Source organism: Theropithecus gelada, chromosome 9, assembly GCF_003255815.1.
Source record: "Theropithecus gelada isolate Dixy chromosome 9, Tgel_1.0, whole genome shotgun sequence".
NCBI classification, from domain to species: domain Eukaryota; kingdom Metazoa; phylum Chordata; class Mammalia; order Primates; family Cercopithecidae; genus Theropithecus; species Theropithecus gelada.
In genome coordinates, this window is record NC_037677.1 from 101,727,346 (window position 1) to 101,755,246 (window position 27,901).

Below are 27,901 nucleotides of genomic sequence, written 5' to 3' on the forward strand. Positions count from 1 at the left end.
GGTACCAAAACAGAGATATAGACCAATGGAACAGAACAGAGTCCTCAGAAATAATACCACACATCTACAGCCATCTGATCTTTGACAAACCTGAGAAAAACAAGAAATGGGGAAAGGATTCCCTATTTAATAAATGGTGCTGGGAAAATTGGCTAGCCATAAGTAGAAAGCTGAAACTGGATCCTTTCCTTACTCCTTATACGAAAATTAATTCAAGATGGATTAGAGACTTAAATGTTAGACCTAATACCATAAAAATCCTAGAGGAAAACCTAGGTAGTACCATTCAGGACATAGGCATGGGCAAAGACTTCATGTCTAAAACACCAAAAGCAACGGCAGCAAAAGCTAAAATTGACAAATGGGATCTCATTAAACTAAAGAGCTTCTGCACAGCAAAAGAAACTACCATCAGAGTGAACAGGCAACCTACAGAATGGGAGAAAATTTTTGCAATGTACTCATCTGACAAAGGGCTAATATCCAGAACCTACAAAGAACTCAAACAAATTTACAAGAAAAAAACAAACAACCCCATCAAAAAGTGGGCAAAGGATATGAACAGACATTTCTCAAAAAAAGACATTCATACAGCCAACAGACATATGAAAAAATGCTCATCATCACTGGCCATCAGAGAAATGCAAATCAAAACCACAATGAGATACCATCTCACACCAGTTAGAATGGCGATCATTAAAAAGTCAGGAAACAACAGGTGCTGGAGAGGATGTGGAGAAATAGGAACACTTTTACACTGTTGGTGGGATTGTAAACTAGTTCAACCATTATGGAAAACAGTATGGCGATTCCTCAAGGATCTAGAACTAGATGTACCATATGACCCAGCCATCCCATTACTGGGGATATACCCAAAGGATTATAAATTATGCTGCTATAAAGACACATGCACACGTATGTTTATTGCAGCACTGTTCACAATAGCAAAGACTTGGAATCAACCCAAATGTCCATCAGTGACAGATTGGATTAAGAAAATGTGGCACATATACACCATGGAATACTATGCAGCCATAAAAAAGGATGAGTTTGCGTCCTTTGTAGGGACATGGATGCAGCTGGAAACCATCATTCTTAGCAAATTATCACAAGAACAGAAAACCAAACACCGCATGTTCTCACTCATAGGTGGGAACTGAACAATGAGATCACTTGGACTCAGGAAGGGGAACATCACACACCGGGGCCTATCATGGGGAGGGGGGAGGGGGGGGAGGGATTGCATTGGGAGTTATACCTGATGTAAATGACGAGTTGATGGGTGCAGCAGACCAACATGGCACAAGTATACATATGTAACAAACCTGCACGTTATGCACATGTACCCTACAACTTAAAGTATAATAATAATAAATTAAAAAAAGAAAAAAAGAAAAAAAAAATGTAGTTTCTTACATTAAGCTAAAATTTATTTTCTGAAAGTTCAAGAATTCTGGTCCAAATTGGGATGAGGCCTATGGTGCAGGACTTCCGTGAAATTTTATGAGATTACAAATGCAGAACACATAGAAGAGTTTCTGGCCTATTGCCAGAATTCAATAATTGAATAAAGGCAGGCAGAAATATAACAGGGATAAATGTCATGTGCTGTACTTAGGTTAAAGTATAGAATATATTAGTTCTGTTCCATCTTCTAGGTTTTTAATTTTATTTTATTTTTTCATTACAAATCCTCCCCTGGAATTCTAGGGTTTTTAAAATCAATTTTTAATAGTTAAAAGAATGCTTTTTCAATCTAGTAAATTGCCCCTAACTCAACTTTATTTAGAAAGTGCACATAGCAAAACTGCCTTGATCTGGGCATGTTTTATTTGCATACCCTAACAAAATGCATAATGTCTTTCCTTTGTGGTATGCAGTGAGTGCTGCCTCACACTTGTGCGCACACACACACACACACACACACACACCTCTACCATCGTTTGAGCATCATCAAAAATACAAAAATGTTTTATTTACTGTTTTTCCTGACCTGGTAGTTTCACTCAGATTTGCCCAGATTCACATAGCTAATTGGTAATAGGAAAAAAAGAAACAAACAAACAAAAAAACAAATTCGAACAAAAACCTCCGACTAGTGGGAAGGAAACTTCTGATAAAGGACATCTACAAAAGACCTAAAATTAACATCATCTTAATGGTGAGATACTGAATGCTTTCTCCCTGAAGAGCAGTAAAATGGCAGGAATATTTACTCCTAATACTTTTATTCAACACTATGCTGAAAGTCCTAGGCAGTGAAATAAAGCAAGAAAAATGAAATACAATTCATATAGATTGCAAAGAAGAAAATAAACCTTGTTATTCCCATTGACATGATTGCCTATGTAGAAAATCCCAAGGTATCCATAAGAAAATCTCCTAGAACTAATATGTGAGTTGAGCAAGGTTGCAGGATATAACCCATTCAGTGTAGAAAGGATATTATTTTCAATCAATGGTGTTGGATCAATTGGGCAGTCATCTGGGGAAAAATTAACTTCAACCTATGATTCACAACTTATACAATGATTCATAACTTATCCAAAATTTAACTCCAAGTAGATCATAGATCTAAATATAAAATATAGAATTATAAAACTTTTAGAAGAAAACATAGGGGAAAATTTTTATGACCTTGGGTTGGACAGAGTTTTTTTAAATCACACTAAGAGCAAAATTGATAAAATAAATAATTGATAAATTAAGCTTCCTCAAAATTTACAACTGTTACTATTCAAAAGATACTGTTAAAATACTGGGAGAAAATACATGCAAATCAATGTCCAACAGAGGATGTGTAGCCAGAACATATAAAGAATGCTTAAAACATAGCAATAAAAAACAGCTCATTAAAAAAAGTTCGAACAGATCATTTAGCAAAGAAAATATAAAGATTACAGATAAACACATGAAACAGTGCTGAACATTATTAGACACTAGGGAAATGCAAATTAAAACCATAATGATATATCACTGTATATCTATTGTTATCACCAAAATAAACAGAAATGGCAGTATCAAGTGTGGCACAGAAGTAAAGCAATAGAACTCTCATGCATTGCTGGTGGGAATACATAATAGTACAGCTACTCTGAAAAAATATTTTGGTAGTTTGTTATAAAGTTATACAATCTTATAACCTAGCAATCCCACTTCTGCTGAATATTTAGCCTAGAAAAATGAAAAAATTTATATTCACATTAAAACCTGTTAGTAAATGTCTGTAGAGATTTATTAATAATCACCAAAAACTGGAAACAAATATTTTTGAATGGGTGAATGTATTAATAGGCTGTGGCACTTCCACAAAATAGGATACGACTCGGTATTACTCATATTTGAAGCAACACATGAATTTTAAAGGTGCTATGTTGAGTAAAACAAGCTATTCTCAAAAGGTTACATGCTGTATTATTCCATTTATATGATCTTATAAGAAAGACAAACCATATAGATAGAGAATTTACTGGTGGCTCCCAGAGTGGAGAAAGTATTTGACATGAAAATCTGCATGAAATATTTTTTAGGATGATGTCATTGTTCTGTAACCTGATTGTGGTGGTGGTTACATAAGTCTATATATCTGTTCAAACTTACAGAACTCTATGCCAAAAACTCACTGTGTGTACATTGAAAAATGTGTTTGTATTAAAATACTAAAATTAAAATTTTTGGTTAATGAAAGCTAGGAGGCATAGTTCCTGACTTCTAGTTCTACAGGAATTCCTGCTTCTTTTCTCATTCATTCACTTATTCATTTGCTTACTTATACTTTTACCCAATCAACATTTACTTAAAATCTATATATACTGGGCACTGAGGGGACACACAGGTGAATGTGATCTCATCCTTACCATCAAGGAGCTTCTAGACTTGTATTTGAATGATGGACAATGCAAATGATGGACAAGTATTACAATGTTGCTAGCACACTTTGACAAGGACTTTAATAGAGTTGGGAATATATTGTGTTGAATTGTAAATAAGATTGTGACTAATAACCTAAGCAAGTTAGGGGAACCATCTCAGAAATAGAGAATGTTTGATTTGGTACTAGGGCTTAGTAGGACATTATCTGAGCATTCTGGATAGGGAAAAGAATCTTGCAAGTTCCCAGAATCATGAGAGGTGGTATGTGCAAGGCTGTAAGTTATGACCTGGAAAAGAATGAATGGAGATAGGTTAGTGAAGCTGGGTTGAAGAGGACCTACGAGCGAACAGGTAGGTAGCTTCCTGAGCCACAGTTCATGCTGCACACCAAGGTGTCTCGGCCATCTTTGCCTGTTTATAGTGATAAAGCTTCATGAAGCAATTATATTTCCCCCAGCTGCAGTCTCACATATGGATGGTACCTGTCAATCTCTGGTCACTTCACCTTCCTTTCTACCTGCCTCTTTTGTCTGCTTGTTTCACATTTAAGATACAGGAAGTGATAGATGAAAAACTAGGACTCATTTCAGCTCATTCAGACCCCAGCCTCCATCTCTGGAGCACAAGGCAGCTTTTGCTCTGTTTCCCTGGTCCCCAATCCAGACTAACGTGGCTCATAACTTAGGAATGATTCTGAGAAATAGAGAAGCCAACTGGCTTGTCTAGTGGCCCCAGGCAAGTGGTGGAGGAGCAGACCAGAGAGTAGCATCAGTGATGAGGCCAGGTCACATCCTGTACCCTGCTTCTCAGGTACTGTACTCTGAGCAGACAGACTTATCCAGTACCCTCAGCTCTGCGTCCAGGTGTTTTCTTGCCTGATGACACTGGACTTGCCAAGCTTGCCACACTATCTGCCCAGGCAGGTAGGTGGGCCTGGGAAGGGTGTTGAAATGAATGACTCTCCAAGCCCTGATAGAGGGTTACACTGCCCTGGGCTGAAGTGTGGGCACCAGCAGCTGTGAGATACCACTCTTTCTGCTCGATCTCCATGGGAACCACGTTTTCAATTTGTGTTTATCTTTTTGAGGAATAAAGAGATATGGTCTTTTAGCTATTCACAGGCAGGCAGATGTGGAGAGTAGAAACCTAAATTCTAATTCCAGTTTTTCCACTGAGAGGCTATGTGATCCAGGGAAACAAGTAAACCTCTCTAGGTTCCTTTTTCCTAATTATAAAATGAAGCAGAATTAATGATTTATTTATTCATTCAGGGAACAGAAGCAAGATCTGCTCATGAAACACCAATTAAATATTGCTCTATGTAGTTCCCAGAGTAAGACGAGGATACTGGCATCTGTGCAAATATTAATATAGAAATTTGTGCTTTTCTTATATTTGCTCATTGGCTCACAATTCACTCCACCGTAATGGAACACTCTTCAAGTATAGAAGACAAGTGGTCCTCAAACCAAGCATTATAATCACCTCATGAATAAACACACACACACACACACACACACACACACACACACACACACACACACCCCTACCTGGGTCCCACCGCAAATCAATGAATGAAGTATCTCCTGGGAAAGGTCCCGGGCATTGGCCTTTTATAAAGCTGTCCTGCTGATTTTAGGACATGTAGGATTGAGAACCAATGCACTAGGTCTGAGCTGGTTGAACTTTAACATGCATGTGCACCATCTGGAGAGCTTGTTAAAATATATACTCACCATTTCTGACAAGCTCTCAGCTGCTGCTTCTGGTGTGGGGACTGTACTTTGATTAACACTGAACTGCACTGAGCTGCAGGATATATACAGATAAAAAGGACACAATCAGCACCAAGTAGCTCGCAGGCAAATGGGAGAGGCAGATATGTACACAGATCATTGTTGTAACACATTATGCTAAAGACCACGGAGACTCTGCTGTAAATATCATGGACAAAGTGCTGTGGGGACCAAAAGGAAGGGTTGCGCAACTGCTGAGGAGTGGCAGAAGGCTGCACGGAAGAGGCCATAGCTAAGCCTCATCTTGTGGGATGAGTTGGATGAGTTTCTACCATCCAAAGGGATGGTAGAAATGGGGTGTGGGAAAGTTATGCTAGAGCTGTGCTGTCCAATATGGTAGTCATTTAGTCACAGTGGTTATTGAGTCCTTGAAATGTGCTGTCTGAATCAAGGTGTGCTTTAAGTGTAAAATATATACCGGGTTTCAAAGACTTACTATACTATGAATGAAAAATTGTTCCTTGATAATTTTTATATGATGACATGATGAAATGATAATATTTTGGGCTACATAAAACATATAAATGAACTTCACTTTTCTATTTACTTTTAAAATATGATTACTGAAAAATGTAAAAGGTCATTTGTGGCTTGTTTTTTATATCTATTGGATGGTGCCGCTCTAGACTGAAGGGGCCCCAGAGAAGCAGCATAGAGCATGGCCTTTTCAGTTGTGTGGTGTGACATTGACAATTCTGACTTTGAACTTAACTCCAACACTCTCGATCTAACCCAACATAAGCTGGTCTCTTTTTTTGTTTATATATCGGAATCTCTCCTCTGGCCTAGTCCTCGTCTCCCTCTATAGGAGTCAGACTTCCTGAATTAAGCTGAAAGCATTAAATTATTATTATTATATTTTTGCCCTGGCAAGGTTTAAGCAGGGCAAAGCCAACCAGTTCGGTTAACAACTGTGTGAATAATCCTACTTCTGCCATGAGATTCAGGATTCCAACGGCTTTTCCTCCCATTCACTTCTGGAATTCATCTTTCTCTGAATGTCCCTGCACATGCTTTCTCTCTGACATAGTTACTCAGTCACAGACCGACAGACAGAAGGACGCACACACCCTCCACGTAAGAGGAAATTGAGTGTCAATAGAGTTGGAAAACTAACTCTGTCATTTAGACCTTGGACAAATTTCTTAGCCTTCCTGTGATCCCTCATCTAGTGTTTTACCTATTTGAAAATACAAACAAGTGTAAGAAGTATTTTTATAATTTATTTTTTTCATCAGTTTACTAATGAAGATCTTATTATAGAGTAAAATTGACAACAAGGGAGATTTCATTTCAATGAACAAAGCAGTAACAACAGAGAGTACCCAAAGATGATGTGGACTGCTTTGTGAAGTAGTGAGCTCCTCTGCATGAAATTCCCAAGTATGGTGTCCCATGGTGCACTGTGATAAGTGAACCTGAACATGGGCAAAACATTCGAAGCATCTAGACATTCTAGAAATGTGCAGAATCAAAACCTGTAGAACATATGCCACCATCCTTTGTCTTCCTCTCATCATCAACCCTCATTAAGCAATCACTGCACTTCTTCTAAGACAAGATAAAGCCTAATACTTCTTAACAGAGATTCCAATGAGCTTGGCAGTAATCAAATGAGCTTGGCACACAAGTGAAACTATTAGCTTTGAAGACTAAACTCTAGGCTCTAGATACATATATTATTGGCTCTTTAAAAATATTGATTAATATTGATTAATTCAATAACTTTGGAATTGTGTGAACTCAGAGCTCTAGCAGCTCTTTAAGACTTCAGAGGCCAAAATGAGGATAAAGTGGGAGCTAAGGCAATGGGGCTGCAGACTGCTTGCCTTCTGTTCAATCATAGCACGCACAGTAAAACTCACTTTATGGATGGAGATAGAGGATTGTCTTTGATAGAAGGATTCCAGAATCAAAAAGTCAGAACATATAAGAAATTCCCACATTATATTACATTCCAAAAGGCATCAAATCATATAACAACTTGCCCAAGGTCACATAGACAGCCAGTGACAGGGAGTGACCCAGTATGTAGATTCTAGTCAAATACCTAGCCCAGTTTTTGTTCTCTGTTTAAAATACATAAAGGTTAGGATCACAGGTACTGGTGTAAAATCACCTGGGTTCAAATTCTAGCTCCGTCACTTCCTAGAGCTGTGGAACTTAGGTAAGTTACTTAATCATCCTGTGCCTCAATTTCCTCTGCTATAACAGGGAAATGATAATAATTGTAAGTCCCTGGGTTGTTGCAAGAATGAAATGCGTTAATGCATATAGTTCCTAGAACACCAAACAACGCAGAGTGAGCAGTCAAAAATGCTGCTATTGTCATCGTCATTGTCATCATCATCATCATCTTCATATAATCATCCTATTCGGGGTCAGTTTATTTAGCAGGGACAGTGGAAAGAGCCCTGAATGGGATGGTAGGACTGCTGAGATATTCAGTGTCACCATGGTTTCTAAATATCTGCAACTGCCAGATTGCCTCCTGTGCCATCAAGAAGACAGATAATGCTGGGTTTCTCCTGTGGGAGATGAGAAGTGTCACCAAAGCTCAAAATCCATGGACTCAGTAGAAGGAATGGAAGCTCCCTTTTATTGTTTGTTGCCTTTGTTTGTTTTTAGAACCTATTATGCTTCAAGCTCTGTATTAGGTATTTGCAGCAATATTACTTCCTTCCTTGTCTTTACAGATAGGTTAGTTGCACTCCCCAGTCAAGAAAAAGGGTGCTGATGGAAGCTACATAACTTTTTAGAGTTACCTTGAATCTGCTTGTTTTCACTTATTTTCATTTGAGAGTTAATGTTACATAAAATAAACAGCTCGTGGGTATTTCTCTAAGAGAAGGCCTGAAGAGCTGAATTTGCTTTTTGTTCACAATTTTAATTCACTTTTTCAATTTCTGACAATAGGTACATTATTACCCAAAGGCATGGAAGTTGAGCAAATCACAGAAAGTTTTTTCTCTGAGATGACAGGAAGCTTGATGTCTAGGAAGTCTGAATGCTTAGTAATTCTCAAAGGCAAAACATAATCACAAGTCACCACATAATTAAACATAACAAAATGTATAGGCTTTTAGTGACATTCAGTTCAGTGTAACCAACATTTTACTGAAGCTTTATAAAGTCAGCCCAGGAAGAGAAAAGTGGCTACGATTTTATTTCTGCTGGTAAAGAGGTGATCCTTTTGGAAAGGTATGGCAGAACCAGAACTGGACTTTCCAGTTACATTTGTTGATGTAGATGAGGGGCTTGTCTTGATGAATAGAGAAAGGCTGAGGCTGAGTCCCTGAGTCCTGAGAAACTTCGAGCAGAAATACAGCTTCTTAGGAAGAAAAGAAAGCTAAGGGTGTCGGATTGTTTCCATCTCTCCTCCCACATTCACCAGTTCTCTAAGCATCCTAAGGTATATTCATTTGTAAATGTCCCGTCTCCATCACTGGCATAGGAATCTTCTGAGGGCAAGAATCTGTCTTATATTCTCTGCTTCCTGGAACTTCAGGATGTGTCTGACACCTGCAGCTTCTCTATATACCTTGAGCCAATACAAAAGGAATGAACCAGTCAGTGTGGGGCAGCCCTTCTCACCAATGAGATCCTTGGTCCCACGTCTGTAGGGTGAGAAGACATGGATGCTGGCTCCATTTAAATGATGTTACAACACTCCTAAAGGTCCTGATTTAAATTCAGAATATAACTTCACTGTAGAACCTGTGATATCATGGTCTTTCAATTCTCCACAACAAAATAGGACATTTATTATAAATTGAATCTACAAAAGATGCTGAGAGTTGGATTCCTTTCCCTTTCTCTTTATAATAAAAAATAACTAACATTTATTGATCTTTTAAAATGTATCCACAATGTGCTAAGCATTTTTCATGCAACATCTTATTTAATCCTGACGACAGTCCTCAGAGGCACACACTAAATTGTCTGTGCCTCACAGCTGAAAAGCCATGCTGCTACTTGGCCAAGGCCCGTCTGCACATAGTAAGTCCCGGATTTGATCTCAGCACTTTCTAGCTTCGGAGTCCTTGCTCTCAGAACCACTGGAGTATGCTCAAGAGATCTGGACCACTTTCATTTTATCTGGTGTCTGGTGTTATTAAAAAACAAATAAGAAGGCCACACTTATTGGAAGCCTATTTGGGGATTTTAAGTTATGTCATAAATACCTTTGTGAATTTCATCATAGAATCTCTATAACTGTGTTCAGCCTCATTTGGAGGTAATGTCTAGAGTTCTAATTTGAGACATTTTACATATGTGAGGTTTGAAGCAAATGATATTCCCTGCTCACCCTTGACAGCCACAGTTCCTCCATAACCCTCAGTTACTTCTCTCTGACCACTAGGCCTGCCTGACAATTTGGTTTCCCTATGCCCCTACTTTGGTTCTCGCCTGGCAGGGGGCACTGTGGCACTTACCCAATCTCTATGTTTTGAAAAATAAAAGCATTGAGACTTGCAATATTTGAGTCCAGCCAAGACTGCAAGGCCACCAAATTTTAAGTGATTTTCAAAAACTCATTTCAGTGCTGTCTTCCTCTTAAATTGGACCTTTCATGCCATGCTGAGCAGTGGCAAGTAGAGAGCGAGCCAAGAAGTAGGATGAGTTTGGCACAGCATTATACCTGCTACGGGCCAAGGTTTAGGTAGGTTTTGATTTTGTTTGTGGTGGCCTCGAATACACTTGCTTCTTTTTTCAAAGTGTCCAAATGAGAGAGTGAATAGTAAATAGCCAGAGGGAAATGAGCCAGTGTGTGGGGATAAGCAGGTGTCCCCCTGTGTGTACCTTTGATTACCAGTGCAAGGGGCTTTCTGAGACACTGGCTGGTAACAAGGAAGCAGGTTGCCATGTCAACACCTGTGGTTTCTTTACATGTTTTTACTGCAGCTTTTCATTGTTTTGGTGCTTTATTCTAGGAGCAAATTGCTAAGACTGGATGGTTCCAAGAATATTCCTGGTGGGCTAGCAATGTGCTCCAAAGCACAGCCTGGGCTCCCTGCCTTCCCCTCTCCTCTCAGCCAGAAGTGGAAATCCAGGCCACTCTTGGCTCTTTCTGTGAACCAAAACAAAAAGGAAGGGACATACAGGCTGTCCTTAAAGAATGTTGGACAAGCTGGTCTTGCTACAGGGTCAGGGAATGAGGGTAAGAAAGTCCGTCTCTTTCCTTGCAAGGAAGGTCATGACCAAATTGCAGAGCAGAAAGGAATATAAATCATTGAACATGCACACACATGTTCGTTGCAGTGCTATTCACAATAGCAAAGTCGTGCAATCGACCTAAATGCCCATCCACCGTGGACTGGATAAAGAAAATATAGTACATATACACCATGGAATATCATGCAACCATAAAAAGGAATGAGATCATGTCCTTTGCAGCAACATAGATGGAGCTGGAGGCAATAATCCTAAGCAAACTAACACTGGAGCAGAAAAACAAATACCACATGTTCTCATTTATAAGTGGGAGCTAAACACTGAGTACATACGGACACAAAAAAGGGAGCAACAGACACCAGAGCCTACTTTTGAGGGAAGAGGTTGGGAGGAGGATGAAAATAGAAAAACTATTGGGTGCTATGCTTATTACCTGGGTGATGAAATAATCTGTACACCAAATCCCACAACATGCAATTTGCCTATGCACATGTACATCCTGGATCTAAAATAAAAGTTGGAAAGAAAAGAAAAAAAAAAACAGTGGCTCCTGGGTTTCATTTGGAGTGTAGGTTTGTTTTGTTTGGCCTCAAGGTGTTTGGCCTGTACCATCTTTTATATTTACATTAGCCCTCAACTTTGTTTATTTATTTATTTATTTATTTATTTATTTATTTATTTTGTGAGACGAAGTTTTGCTCTGTCACCAGGCTGAAGTACAGTGCTGCAATCTTGGCTCCGACTCCCTGGTTCAAGCAATTCTCCTGCCTCAGCCTCCCGAGTAGCTGGGATTACAGGTGCCTGCCACCATACCCAGCTAATTTTTTGCATTTGTAGTAGAGATGGGATTTCACCATGTTGGCCAGGATTGTCTGATCTCCTGACCTCTTGATCCACCCACCTTGGCCTCCCAATAGCTCTCAATTATAAAAATTAGGAAATTTAGCATTTAAAAAATAGAGGCATTTAGCTTTTCTTAGAAACTCAGAACGTCTTATTTTTGCATATGAATTCTGTGTGGAGGAGCAGTTCCCCCTTAAAAGAGGCGAATGTTTGCCCTTTAAGTGTGGTCTCTGCTGCTCCTCAGAGATCCCTGACACTGAGATCTTGTGCCAGCCACCACTTATCATCTACCCCCGCTAATTTTACTCTCATACATAATTCGCATGCCTCCTTAAGCATTTGAGTTTATTAGGATAGTTGTAAAGGCCTGCCCTGTCATACAAAGTTATTCAGGCCGTATCCCAAGGCACTCAGCATTAGTGGTGGTTTTGATGCTGGGAGGTATTAACCCCAGCTTAGGTTTTAGAGATGCCTTTGGCTGCTTGTTTCAAGTCCATCCAGTCTCCAACTCATCATCCACATGGACCCTAGATGTGAAATGAGTGCAGAAGGAGCACAGATGACAAGAAAGTGTCCCAGGAAAATGGTGCAGGTAATGGAGGGAAGAGAAGAGACTTGAAACACTTCAGAGGCAGAATTGTCAAGGATTAGGAACCAACTGGATTGTATGGGATGCAGAAGAAAGAAAAGTTCAGAGGCTGGAGCTACTGTGCAGATGATAACTGCCACTGGGGCAAATGGAATCAATGCTAGACCTAGTCAGATTATAGTTACCGAAGCAAACAGACATTGCTCAAATTTAAACATTCAAGAAGTAGTTATGTATAGCATGTGATGAATTCATTTCCCATTAAAATATTTCTTTCTTAAAGTAGCATCATGTTTCTAAATTAATATGTGTAATAACTAGCTACATATATGAGTAAACTCTTTCCTAGACAGAAGGTTCTTTTAGAATGGAAAATCTCTAATTCATTGCCTTATTCCTAGTACCCAAACAATACCCAATATGTAGTGTGTGCATAAGAAATACTTGTTGAATCCATCTATCAATTACTTAAACAGAAATGATTTAAAGTACCCATAGTTTAATCTCAATTGTTATATATTTTTGCTTCTGTAAGCCTTTTGCTTTTATGTATCTGCTGCCTACCACTCCCTTCTCTGTAGCCTCTGACACCTCTGCACACATACGCACACATACAAGGAAACAATTGCATTATTAGATAGGCATATGTAATAATGTATGTGGTTTTAGATAAGATTTCTCTACTTTTGATCTTAAAATGATTTCTACTTTCCATTTTTATCATTTATTTTTAAATTTCATTAAATGAATAATAACCTTTTTTAAAGTAAATTTTTATAGTGGATTCTTCACAGAGACTGACCTGTAGTTTTTCCTTAATTAAAGAGCAAAAAACTAAATGGATTGCCTTTCCTTGGATAACCTTCTAGTCATAATCAGAATGCCTTTTGGAGCCAAAGATTTCCCATTCAGCTACAGCTGGTACCATGCATTTTTTTGGGTTGCTTGAGGCGAGGGAGGAGGGTTCAGCTGTTGAGATCTCTAGAAGATTTTTACAAGTAATTATGTAAGTTTTGTAAATGTTATATAAGAAATGAATGCATTCTTGTTGTAAAAATAATAAAAATGTATGTAATGTAAAAAGCAAAGGTCCCACTTGAATTCTGTCTACTTCCTTGAGTCCGTTTCTTTGCCTAAAAGTAATCATAGCTAATTTTCATATGTATCCTTTAAACATTGTTCTATGCAGTATGGCATAAGCCTAATTGGATCATACTATACATGATGCTAACTAATTTTTAAAAGATTGCAGAACAGTGCGTTTTGGAGAAATTACCATGTTAAAGCATATGTATCCACCGAATTCTTCTAATTGCGGCATAGTACTCTGTCATATGCATGTATCTCAGTTTATTTAAGTGATCATTAATTCATGGGCATTGAGCCTATTTCTAATTTTTCACTACTATGAACAATGCCACTGTGAATATTGTTGCCTTGACTCTTTGTGAAAATATGAGTCTTTCTCTAGAAAACATCTAGAAAATTAGAATTCTCTAATTAGAAAATTAGAACAGATTCTCCTTGAATTAGAATTACTGATGTAAGGTATGTACCTTTAAAATTCTGATACGTATTTCAAATTTGTTCTTCCAAAAAACTATACCAAATTACTCTTTCAGTAGTATGATAGGAGATGAACTATTTTTCCACTTCTCTGTCCAAACTAGGTATTATAATTTTTGGGGAATTATTATAAATTCCGTGGACAAAAACATGAAATCTCACTGTTATTTTAAATTATCTTGTTGATTCCCCCATGAAGTAGAGCTTTGTGTGCCACCTGGGGCTCCCTCATGGTTTTCGCTTGTATCTAAGCATCATTCTGCCCTCCTATTTCAGATGCTCACTACCTCACCTGCAGGATCCAGGAATGCGCCGAGACAACTAGAAGTGGGCCCTTTGCCCGCTCCATTGACATCAGTTCCCTGGTTGTCCAGGATGAATATATCTTCATTCAGGTGAGTACAGAAAGTGCAGTTGGTGGTGGGAGGATGCATCATTGAAGTTGGCTGCTTGCTAGGGAAAGGAGGGTGGCTTTCCCAAGGTTGTGAAGATGTGGAGCTGAGACACTGTCCCTCCTTTGCTTCGGGGACCCAGTCCTCTGGGGAGAGCCCGGACTTCTACTGGTTTTAGTGATGCACTGAATCCTTCCATTGGATTGCCATTTTATAGCACAGGAGCTGTCTGAATTGACTAGGTCTTGGACTGGATTTGAAGTAACTTAAAGTCAAATTTCTAATGGGATTTGACTTTAAGTAATTTATCAAAGCCACATTCTATTTCCACCCAAAGTGACCTGTTTAACTTGGCAATGAAAATCCCCTATAAATTAAGCATCTTCAGGATTCTTTTTCTGGATATATCTAGTATTCACTAAACTTCCCCCTTCTTTCCGATGCTGACTACCTTCTCAATGTCCATGTCCCAAAGCATTTACTCCCAGAACTCAGTCTTGGGAAAAATGAGATGGGACTCACATATTTAGGCAGACCAGGGAGGCCTTCTTTTACATTTTGGGTCTTGTTATCTCTACTTTGTACTATGAGGAGGTACAAAACAGGGCAAAGATAAGAGGAACAAAAGGTAGTGCTCCACCAGATGACTGACAGAGGGTGTGTGTGATAAATCAAACATGATATTTGACTGCAACCTTGATTTCCCACACTCTGCTTTCCCATCCTTCTATTCTCAGTTGTTTTGAAAGCTATTCCCACAGGAAAGTTGAACTTTGAAAACTCCCTGAGTTTGCTCGGACCTAAGCACCTGAATGACCTTCTCTACCTGACCCCTGGTATTTCAGTCCAGATCAATCCCGTCTCTTCTAGGAGGCTTTCTATGAATTTCCAAGCTCAGTGTGACTCACCATCCTCTGAACCCTTGCAGCTCTATGGTCTATACCATTCCTCTAGCACACAGACTATCGGAAGCCATTACTTATTAAATCTCAATGGATTTGTCTTCTCTCCAAATTGCATTTTACACTCTCTGAGAATGGGGACAATATTTTATACACATAGTTGACCCCTCTCCCTTAGCCCTAACAAGACGTCTTTGCATATCAGGGGTGTTCAGTCAATATTTGTTATATTGAACTGATTGTAGGCATCACGGTTACTTCTCTCTATAACTTAGTTACATAGATTTTTGAGGTCTAGTAAAATACAGGAAAAATAGCTAGCCACTCAAAACCATCTTGAATGAGGGAGTAAAAGAGGAAGGTTCCGTGGCTTCAAAAATCCCTGTTTTTTTAGCTTGACTGAAAGCCTGAAAGCCAGAATCTCAGGATTGTATTTCTAAGTCTTGGCAGGCCAACGGCACTTTCATTCTCTTATTCATAGGTGTTTGTTTATTGAACACATACACTGCAGAATACACAGCACCAGTCACTACTCTAGGGTTCCTCAAATTTCTGCCCTTGACCTGCTTCTCTACCCAGTACTCACTGCCTGAGCAATCCCCTGTTTTTAAGGACTGTCTCCAAGGTTTGATCACTTTCAAGTCAGTAAGCTGTGACATCTACCATGTACTGCAGTCTTCCGTATCAAATAAACAACTCAACATCCCAACATAGACGTTCCACAAGTAAAACAGAACCAACAGGTCACACTTGACCTTGACCCTTACGCAGTTTGTGGCATAACCCCTACCAGGTCAAAGTCAGTCTGTGTTGCCAAATTAAATGAACCCACAGCCTCTGTTAATATCACTCTTTGTGATTTCTCTAGTGTTTCCTTTTATTCCATTCTCATTGTTATGGTCCCCATTTAAGCCCTTTATCTCTTTCTATGTAGATTTTTTTTTTTTTACAATGGAAGCACAGGAGTGAGTTATTAATTTACCAATCAGATTTCTCTTCCCTTAATGCTAAATATGCCAGAATTGTTTCTTGGAAACATGACTTAGAATTTTAAATGTTCAGACTTTTTCATTTTTCCTTGTGTCCCATAAAGTTTGCTATAACTCTGCAGACAGATATACAGATTTTTAAACAAATTATTCTGAAACATTCCTTTTTTATTATACTGGAAGCAGACAGAAGTTTTGTCTTTAATTAGTGTCAATTTTTATTTTCCTTGAAAAGATATGTAGTTTCATTATTCAATAAAGTTTTACTCATTGCCAGGTATATGTGAGGTCCCCTGTTCTAGGTGCTAGGTGCTGGGGTTAGGATATTGAACACAACGAAGTTTCTGCCTTAGTGGTATTTAATTCTAGTGGAAGATAGGAAAAAATATGTGTATGATATAAACATCCATATATTCATAGATATGAAAAGTTATGAAGAGTAATGGGTAAGAACATATAATTTGGAGCCTAACACCTGGCATTTGTTGAAACTGTGGCATTCCACACTTAGCTGTGTGACCTTGAGCTGTGCCTCCTTTGACTTATCTATAAAAAGAAGATAATCGTAGTACTTACTTCATGGGTTGCTGGGTGGATTATGTTTGTTAACGCTATCTGTAAAGCAGCAAAACGATGCTCTAGAAACAGTGTTATACGAGTATTTGCTTTCTATCTTTCTATTTATCTTTTACTATTATATATCTACAAAATGTATCAGATAACGACAAGTGCTATGAATAAAAACAAATCAGGGACTGTGAATGTTGAAGCCATAAAGGTATTGCTGTTTTATTTTGGAAGACTTAGGAAGGCCTCATTGAGTGGTGAACTAGGAACAGGGTGGCAGAAGATAGTGCAGTCAGAGAGGAGCGTGGAGCCAGGTTGTCAGGCCTTGGCTCCCTCGAGCCCGCATGAAGATGAGGAGTGGGTGGTTGGAGATTTGAGGCTGGGTTCAGGAGTGGGGGTGGGTCATGGGGCAGTTGCAACTGAGTGTATCCATTGTAAAGTCTACAGTATATTGATGACATTTTTAGACCACAGAATTGCCAGTCTCAGCTGAGTTGATCTATTGTAAAGTTGCTGGCATATTGATGGCATTTCTTAGACCACTAAGAAATAAGTATTGATAGAAAAGAGGAACAATCCAAAGACTGAACCTCAGGCTACTCCAATATTCAGAGTTCAATGAGATGAGCAGGAACCTGCAGTGAGGCCTAGATAGACAATTTAGAGATAAGGCCAGAAAGGTGGAGGGTGCTAGAGCCCACTGGGCCTTGAAGGCTTTATTTTTACTATCAATGACATGGGAACCAATGGATTAACAATGCCCCAAATAATGTGAAAGGCCAATAAACTTGAGAAAAACATTGAATTTCATTAATCATCAACTAAACACAGGTTACATGGTATCATTTGCAGCTATCAATTAGCTAAGATTGAAATATGGTAGAAGAATGCCAATGAGTTGCAGGTAAACAACTACACATATTGCAGGTACAAATATAGATCAGTGGATCATCAGCATTTAATCCACCTTTTTCTTCTCACAGGTAAGTTTGGCCATTTGCATTGACAGATATGACATATATATCTTAGTTCTGACAGTATATGCTTTGTGTTTAATTATGATTACTTTAAAACTCCCATTATATGGTCTGTTTGCGTTCCTATATGTCTGTTTGATAATTCTGAGTATTTTTATTTTTGTTCTAAGTGCTTAGCTTTATGAATAGAAATTTACATAGCATACTGAATCTTCTATTTCTGGACAATATCTATTGATTTCCTGTTGGCAGCAATTACAAAATCAGCATATTTCCTTGAATTTCTAATTTTCTCCCTCTCTTTAATTCTTCCGCTACTTAATTTTGAATAGTTATTTCCTAGTGTTTGTCTTACTGCCTTAAAATATAATTCTGTTAGACTTAAATAGTTTATGAAGCACTACAGAAGAAAGGTGAAAAAAAATAGTGTGTGTTTATGACCTCTTGTCCTATTCCTCTTTACGTCATCATTTTAGAGCATGAACGTTCTGCTCTGCACTGTAATTCCTGCATTTATTTTGATTTTAGTCTTATAGGTAAATGTATTCAATTGTTCCCAGAAGTTTTTTTCCTATAGTTTTTTCCATTTATCTCTTGGTTATCTGAAATTTGTCTTCCAAGAAAGGCTAATTCTTGAATGCTGAAAATATGTTTGTCTGTATCTTTTTATGTTTTAATATCATTTCTTAGGGTATAAAATGTATGTGTCATCCTCTTTCCATCATAATTTTTACTCTGATAACTTGTTATCATTCAGACCAATCTCATATTTTTCTTTAAGGCATCTTGTTGTTGTTTTATTTTGTTTTTTAACTTCAATACTTAAAGCCTTTAAAAAATATTTTGATACCAATTACTTATTAGTTAACATATACCTTGTGGTTGGCCATAGTGTACTGATTCTTTCTTCTGGAATATTAATATTTGTTAAATAGATTTAATTTTTTCTTTATTTTTAATTTCTCAGGAGTTTCTGTGGCATATCTTGAAATATATTTCCTATTTCAGTTTTATTGTTTTGGTTCCTTTCTTCCGGGATACCTAGGATGTGTACACTAGACAGCAAAGACAAGAGAAAGCCAAAATTTTTCCCTTCCCAACCCTTTTCTACTCCCTGAGCAAACTGAGAAAAATGAGATTAAAAACAATCTTACGTTATTCTTCAATGAGTACTTAGTAGAGTCTGGGTTCTCTAGGTTCTTTTTGCTTTTTTTGCTTTTTTTTTTCCCCTGTTTTTGTTTAAGTTCTTTTCTGAGCTTTGCCCGTTTATATTGTGTCTCTTTCTCTTGTCTCAGCATACCTCCCCTGAGCTCTTGTATTTCTGCTTCAAACTCTTCTCTTATAGAGGTGATCTCCTCGTCATACAGGTTATTTTAAATTATAGCAGTGTGTTTGCAGTTTTTATTTGCTCTATGGAAGCATATTTTATTCCATATCTGTTATTTGTTTTTCCTGTCCCTTTCCATCTTTTATTTTCCTATATTACTTTATCACTCTTATGCTGTTTTCTTTTATCTTTATGTGTTTATTGCTTATTTTTTAATGCTATGAGTTCTTCCTGGAAAAACAATCTGAGGAGGTTCATTTTAGTGATAGATTAGGGCTCTGTTTCAGGTTAACAAGAATCCTTCTTGGTTCTCACTGAGGTCCTATATGACTAAAGATTGTTTTCTCTGTGAGTAGGTTCTTCTCATAAGACAGAACCACCTGGTATACAATATATGTGACTCCTTTTTCCACATATATTGTGTTTCAGAGTCAGATTTTCATTGTGGATAGAGTTTGTATTTCCTTTTCTTATTTTTCTTATTGCTCTAGGGTGATTTATAACAGGAAAGGGGAGAAGCATCATCATTATTTGGCTATTTAAAACCATTTATAAATGCTTATTATATATTTTCTGAAATGACCTTACTAATTGATTTCCTTCTCCCAGATCAACACCAACCTTCCCCACCAGCCAGTCACAGGGCAAAATCGATGTTTCTACATTTAGTGGCAGCTCATCACCTATAGGGTAAAATCCAATTTCCTTACCATTATCTGCAAAGACCTCTATGACCTGGATCCTACCTACTCCATCAGCTGCATATGAATTCCTTACCCACCAGTGCTCTTCACATTCCTTCCTTGTTTCATTTTAACCTTCAATAAACATAAACCTGTTTAGTCTCCATGCACAAACTATGCCATTTCTTACTTTATATGCCTTTCTTATATTTTTTTTTTCCTGCCTAGGATGTCCCTTTACCAGACAAATTTATTATTTAAATTTAGGACAAATAGCACCTCCCGTAGGAAATCTTCCCTGACATCCTCAGTCGAGATTGGACGAAGCTCCAGTGCGGTACTTACCCATTTGCATTATGTTTCCCCAGCCAGGTCTCTAAAAGGAATAGGAGTGTGTGTTATTCATCATTGCTTCTCCTGCTCTTAGCATAATGACTGGTACTCAATAAATGTTTGCTGAACTGAACTGAACTGAGAAGATAAGACACCATCCTATTCTCAGGAAGTGTAGTTAGTTATCTTTTTGAAGCAAGGGAATCTTGTTTCTGCAGCTAACAATACAAGACAACTTGCCTAATTGACAATTGCTCACTGCATAAGAAATGACCATGCAATGTACAATGTCTCTGCGTTTTTATAAAACTGCTGTCCAAGAATTACCCAATATATTATTCACTGTCCTTTTTATATTAATTCATTTAAATGTATTAAAATACATTCAGCCCAGTGGGAAATGCACATAACTAAACAATTATAATATAATATGATGAGAGCTGTATTAGTGGAAAGCACATGTTGCTCTTGGAGAAAGAGCTTTTCACCTGACCCTAGAAGAGGGTCAGTACAAGCTTTCTCAAAAGAAGGCTATGAGTTAAGTAGGTGAAAGAGAAAGAGAATTCTGGCCAGAGAAGAAGGCCTGGGTAAAGTTAAGGAAGAAAGAAAACAGAATGTATCAGGACCTCTTATGTAAGGGGCAGTTGTAATTGTGGGAGGGAGTGGAGTGGTAGAAAAAGAAGTTGGAAAACTGAATTGAACACTTTCTATTTTCTTTAATTAAATCTAGATAATGTTGTGTTCCCCTCTTTATAGTTGCTAGAAAGCACAGAACTAATTTTTGTGTGAATTTCAGCAGCTTCCCCACATAAAGCTTATGGTATTGTTATTCTTCATATTCCTTTATGCTTTGCCATTGGTCATTTTTTTATTCCTTGGATGCTTTCCTATATTCTTTTTGTTTGTTTGTTTTATTTTTTGTGTGTGTTGTTTTTAAAGAATTATTAGAAACCATCTCAAATGATTTTCTGAAACCAGTGTCATTTTAAAATCTTTTTTGGGGTGGGGGGTATAAGTTTTGAAAATGGAAATGAGGATCAGTACGGGCTTTATGGAGAAGGTAAGATTTGTGTCAATTGTGATCAATGTTTGCCTGTCACCTAGAAAAGGGCAAGCATTTTCATTTAAAGTTGCCTCTGCAGGCTTTGTCAAAGCAGAAAACCCACAGACCAACAGAGCAGCTTTTCCTACTCTGTTGGAGAAGCTACGCAGATGCTATATGAGCACAGTGTCAGGGTATCAGAGGAAGTGGTGTTCTACCTGTTCCTGCCTACCAGTCTGTCAGAGAATGGCCTTGGTAGAAGAAGTCAGAGAGCAGCAAGGCTCGAGTCCCTTCAAGGTGGCATCGCCAGGGAGTAGCACCAAGGCAGAGCTGGACACTGAGGATTGTGCATTCCACTGACGGATGCTTACTGGTTTGGCTTTTAAAGGGGATCCGTGTAGAGGCAGATTATTTTTTATTCCTACTATTTAAGCAGTTGAATAACAGCAAGATGAGGATAAGAGACTTTGGTGGGTTTGTTTTTTTCCTGACTGTAGAGATTTATCTACTTAAATTTCAAACTTTTAAAAATATTGATGTTTTATATTTGGTTTTAGTCCTAACAGAGACATATAACTGAGAAAGAAGAAACAACCTCACAAACAAAAGAGACCAGACTTTCCATTCATCCTTTCCCACCCTTACGTGCCAAATCGAGGGGGATGCCTGGAAAGGCTGGGCTTTGGGCTTCCCAGCACCTCCTCAAACAGAGCAACTCTGCTTTTATTTGCTCTGTATATTAGGTTTCCTAATACTCTTTCATTTGACAAAAGGATCCTGCTGCTAACTAATGTTTGAAAACACTGACTTTTTGCAGCCCTGTTGGCTGCATTGGTCAAAGGTGAGGTTTTCCATGTGTGGACAGCTGAACCATGAGGAATGCAGGTGAGATCCAGGCCCAAATCTTTTCTCTGCATATTAATAAATGTGATGCATATTCTTAATATGTAATTATTTACACAGGAGTAGAGATTATATACAAAAGTACAGTATATGCATTTGAGAGTACAGTTTAAATAATGAAAAACCTTGGTAACCTCTTTATAATGATATTCATTCATTAAATTAAACCTCTTCCCATGATATTAAAAATTTTATCCTCTCCTGTTTGCCCCATAAAGGAATGTGCCTCATGCCCAATCATAATTTTATTTCTCTTGACGTATTATTTTTAATTCTGTGTCTTATGTGCAGTAGAAGGGTGGATAAACCACCCACGCAGCTCCTACTATTTAGAGAGACCTCGAAGGTCTCTACTTCACCTTTTATTTTCCTATTGACTAGGAGATAAAGGTAGCCATTCTGATGGTTTTGCTTGGGGGAACCCAGTGTTTGATCTCCAGCTGTTGGACAAGCTGAGCTGGAGATATACAGAAAGCTGTGAAATTTGTGAATCTGTCAGTTCCTTTTCTGTGTAGGGGACCTGAGGTTTTGTAGCAAAATCAAAAGCTAATCCTTCCCAGAAGAGCCCTTGTTTTAATAGGGAAAAGTCTGCCTGAAATGCCTCCGTTCCACTTGGATAAAAAAGAAATCGGCTTTCCTCTGTAGGGGCAGGGGAAGCAATAAGTTGATTTCTGTGTTCTGAGCCAAGATGGTTGAAAATCCTGTCTTTTCTCCTTATGGAGTAGCATTTCTAGTGATTATCCTGAAGAATCTGTACTTTAGCAGCAGTTGCAATGAAATTCCTGTAGTAATAAGATTCATACCCTGGCTCCCCTTGCTACTAGGGAATGTGATGAAGAAACAAGAACAGTCCCTTAGTAACCTATCACCAGCAATGTGTATGTTATGTCTGCAGTGGATTGTGTGAAACCCTGCCCTATACTCCCTTCATGTCACAGAGGGTGACCTTCAATGTGGTAAGAGTTCATTTACTCATGGAATAAACTTTCATTGTGCATGCAATTGTATTCATAAAAGGGGTATAATACTGACAAGTCTTCAAAACTTTAAAACACAAGAGGAAAAAAAGTCCATAATTAAGATACAAATAAAGTACTCTAGAGGTGGGAAGAAAGCAGAAAATTTGAGGGAGGGACGGTCATCTTGCCTCTGCTAGGTCTCTCTCCACATCCCTGATGTTTTTGTTGCCTTGGCACAGAATGAAACTTTCCCTCGCTGTTTTAAGTGAGCCTGTAGTGCCCTGTGAGATGACGTACTGCAAATTGAACATTCTGGAAAAGGACATGGTTTTTAGGAACTGAGCACAGGGAAAGGGTAGGAACCCTAAAGATACAGTTGGCCACTTGAGCCTGGGAGGGTTTGTGCAGATTCAGGCCAGGAGAAGAGAGTGGCTTCCCGAACCTGTGGCACCCACAACCACTCATGCAAACCCAGAATAGCTAGCTACTCCCTGAACCTTTGTAAAGATGCCAACCAGACAGGTGACACTGTGTAGATCCATCTACTACCCAGTGGTATTTTCAACTCTCAGTAATGTTCTATAGATGTGGTGAAGAAAAAAGAAACCTTATGTAACAAGGAATTCTGAGGTTGAAACAATAACATGTATCAGACTGTTTCTAGGATGGTCCCAGTACTACAGTGAAGTCAGTTGGTAGCTTGGATACATGTTGCTGTTAGTTTTAAGAGTTCTATGCATAAACATAGAAAAATAGTACGTTATAAAGTGTTGGGAGATGTTCCAGAAGTACTAGCAATTAACAAATATTGGTATCCAATTAACGGATACTTGTTGAGCCCTAGAAGTGTGCCAGGTGCAATGGAGCATTGCCCCTGCTCTCCATCAGGTTATGATTCAAATAGCTATTGGTCTGATGTGGAGAAAAGAGCCCTGACTTTAAAGACCTAGGTTGTAATCTGGAATCTGCCACCTACGAGCAAGGAAATACTACACAAGTCACTTATACTCTCAGAGTACTAATTTCCTCATCTCTGTAGAACGGAATCATGCTACTTGCCCTTTCTAAATTGGAAGGTTGTTGTGAGGATCAAGGGAGATAATAATGGCTTTGAAATGCTTTGAACGCTACAAAGCCCTACAAAATGCAAGAATTGAGAGACTAATCCACATACAAAAATCTGCCTCACTGTTGAGTGTATGCACATCCTCTTTTAAGGATTTTTATAAGCCGATCACATAAAAGATTACTAGATCTTTTCTCCAAATTCATTTTTAAATTATTCATAGACTCAATTCATGTATCAACATATGTGCATGATAAAACCTTCCCACATAGCTTCCATTGTGTTGGTTTCTTTGATAACCAACTTTTAATGATATATATGAGATGTAACTATTTTGGGATTTAATTAACTTTCAAGACTGCTTTTGCATCTTGGTCTTAGCTCACCTGGGTTTTGGTACTTCATCTAAGATCCTGCTTTATATACCATCATGGAAGGTAGAAAAGCCTCTATGATGTGGCTACTGTATCCCCAGTAAATTATTATCTTTCTGAAAAAAACCCTGAGGCAGAAATTAATAGAGTGTAATTATTCAAAGAAAAGCTATTTGGAGATGTTTTAAATGATGTTAATTTGGTCTTAATGGGAGAGATTTTGAATGTTAAATAAATAGCAATTACATCATTAGGGACACATTTACAACACAGGAGTTTAAAGCAAAATGAAAGAGTTACAGAGACAATCTTGAAAAGAAATCCAATAAAGACATCTTCAGGTAAATATTCTTGAAGTGCTTTCAGAATCTTAAGTAAAAGTGTTTTCAACAGCCAGCCCAAATGGAGGTTCTTTAAATAGCTTGGATGCATCTCCTATATGTATAATGATTATAGTGGTTTGCTGTTAGTATTTGAAATACTTCCAGGAATAAACACAAATTAGTGATCTGATTGCAAAGTAATGATATTTAGTTGACCTTTGTATGGAGCATACTCCATCTCACATCCTTCCAGCTACATTTGCCTCAGCTACTAGCTTTGCACAGAGGTGGCCTGCTATCACCTTGCCTCACCTGCACTATGGATCCCCTGTTCCAGGGCTGATTTCTTCCCAAGTAGGATGCTTGCAAGAGACCCATTAGCTATTCTGGTGCAGATACAAGTCTTGAAGGTGCCAAGACTGGGACAACTTTAGCAACAGGAATCCAGAGCTGGTGGATCAGTGCTGGTGGGAATGTAAATTAGTTTAGTCATTGTGAAAAGCAGTTTGGCAATTTCTCAAAGAACTTAAAACAGGATTACCATTCGACCCAGCAATCCCATTATTGGGTATATGCCCAAAGGAAAATAAATTATTCTATTGTAAAGACATATGCACACATGTGTTCATCACAGCTTTGTTCACAATAGTAAAGACATGGAATCAACCTAAATGCCCATTAATGGTAGACTGGATTTAAAAAGAAATGGCACATATACACAGTGTAATACTATACAGCCATAAAAAAGAACAAGATCACATCCTTTGCAGCAACATGGATGGAGCTGGAGGCCATTATCCTAAGCAAATTAACACGGAAATAGAAAAAAATATACCGCATGTTCTCACTTATAAGTGGGAGTTAAACTTTGAGTACATATGGACACAAAGAAGGGAATGGCAGACCCCGAGGCCTACTTAAAGGTGGAGAGTGGGAGGAGGAAGAGGAACAGAAAACTACCTAGTAGGTACTATACTTATTACCTGGGTGACAAAATAATCTGTACACCAAATACCCATGACATACAATATGCCTATATAACAAACCTGTGCATGTACCCCTGAACCTAAAATAAAAGTTAAAAAATAACTAGTGGATCAGTACTTTTCTCTTGTGTCAGGTAGGCAAGTCTGAGCCTCATTCTACATGAGTTTTCATAGGCTGTCTAATGGGATTGAGCCCTAATTGCTGACAGTAATAACCGGTTTAGTAATATACCCTGGAATGGCCTTCTCTCCCTCCCTGTTTCCTGCTTCCTAGTTTCACCACTCCTGTCCCCAGATCATTCCTCAACAAACAAAAACAAAAAACTACATAAAAAACCTTGTCTCAGGCTCTACTTTTGGGGGTAACTTAATGCAAGGCAATCTTGAAAGACTTTCGAATATTTCTTGAATCCCTACTATGTATCCAGTTATTGTAGGTAGAGTGAACTATTTAAGTGAAGTAGAAGGCATTGTTCTCATCCCCATATAAATGAGATTCCTCAATCTAAACACCCATTTCCATCCCTCTTCTCAAGGACTTGACACTACTGATCATTCTCATTTCCCCTGTCTGTAATTTATTCATCACTATGTTAAACTTTCCATCAATATTTAAATATTTTAAAAATATCCACCATCTTGACATAACAAAACAAAGCAGGGTAAAACTTTCTTTGAACCTACACCCCTCTAAGTCTCCCATGTTTCATTCACAATCAAATTTCTTGAGCACCAACTTTATTCATAACCCCATCTTCTCATTTTCCTGTCTCTGTAACACTTGAGACTGACTTCTGCCTCTGCCACCACACCGAAATTGCTTTTGCCAAGTTCATCCAAGGTATCTTTGAAGTACATCTAGACTATGCCTCTTAATAATTAACTTAGTTGACCTGTCTAGAGCATTTGAACCTCTTGACTGCTCCTTCTTCCTTGAACCGCTCTCATTGCTTCCTCGATACGGTACAGTTCAGGGTCCCCTCTCATCTCTCCGTCTTTCCAATATCATCTTACTTTCCAACACAGGTGCCTCTTCCTCTGCCCACTCTTTAAATAAGAGTTTTTCCTCAGTGTTCTTTCTAGGTTCCTTTTCTCTGTTTACTTCCTACCCTCTCTGATATGGTTTGACTGTGTCCCCAGCCGAATCTCATCTTGAATTGTAGTTCTCAGAATCCCCAATGTTGAGGCCGGGCGCGGTGGCTCAAGCCTGTAATCCCAGAACTTTGAGAGGCCGAGACGGGTGGATCACAAGGTCAGGAGATGGAGACCATCCTGGCTAACCCGGTGAAACCCCGTCTCTACTAAAAAATACAAAAAACTAGCCGGGCGAGGTGGCGGGCGCCTGTAATCCCAGCTACTCGGAGGCTGAGGCAGGAGAATGGCGTAAACCCGGGAGGCGGAGCTTGCAGTGAGCTGAGATCCGGCCACTGCACTCCAGCCTGGGCGACAGAGCGAGACTCCGTCTCAAAAAAAAAAAAAAAAAAAAAAAAAGAATATCCTGAAGAGCTTCCTGCAGTTTCTATAGAAACAGTATGGAGGTTTAGATCCTCAAAAGAAAAGAAGAAAAAAAAAAGAATCCCCAATGTTTCGTGGGAGGGACCTAGTGGGAGGTAATTGAATTATGGGGGCGGTTACCCCATGCTGTTCTCGTAAAAGTGAGTGAGTTCTTACGAGATCTGATGGTTGTATAAGGGGCTTTTTTCCCCTTTGCTCAGCACTTCTCCTTCCTGCCCCCGCTGCGAAGAAGGTGCCTTTCTTACCCTTCTCCTTCTGTCATGATTGTAGGTTTCCTGAGGCCTTCCCAGCCCTTCCAAAGTAGAATTGTGAGTCAATTAAACCTCTTTTCTTTATAAATTATCCAGTTGTGGGCAGTTCTTTATAGCAGTGTGAGAACAGACTAATACAGTAAATTGGTACTGCAGAGAGTGGGGTGCTGCTATAAAGACACCCCAAAATGTGGAAGCTACTTCGGAACTGGGTAACAGGCAGAGGCTGAAACAGTTTGGCGGAGAAGACAGGAAAATGTGTAAAAGTTTTGAGTTTCCTAGAGACTTGTTGAATGGCTTTGACCAATTGCTGATAGTGATATGGACAATGAAGTCCAGGCTGAGATGGTGTCAGATGGAGATGAGAAGCATCTTGGGAACCGGAGTAAAGGTCACTCTTGTTATGCTTTAGCAAAGAAATTTGTGGCTTTTTGCCCTTGCCCTGGAGATCTGTGGAACTTTGAATTTGA

At 38.6% G+C, this 27,901-nt stretch overlaps 1 protein-coding gene across 1 annotated transcript in view; it reads left to right on the top strand.

Annotated features, from left to right (window-relative positions):
* SORCS3 (sortilin related VPS10 domain containing receptor 3) overlaps positions 1-27,901 on the top strand; it is a 621,794-nt gene that overhangs the window by 446,602 nt on the left and 147,291 nt on the right. The window contains exon 7 of the mRNA XM_025396833.1: positions 14,119-14,237. Within this exon, the coding sequence (XP_025252618.1) occupies positions 14,119-14,237 (119 nt within the window). The remainder of the gene's footprint in view (positions 1-14,118; positions 14,238-27,901) is intronic.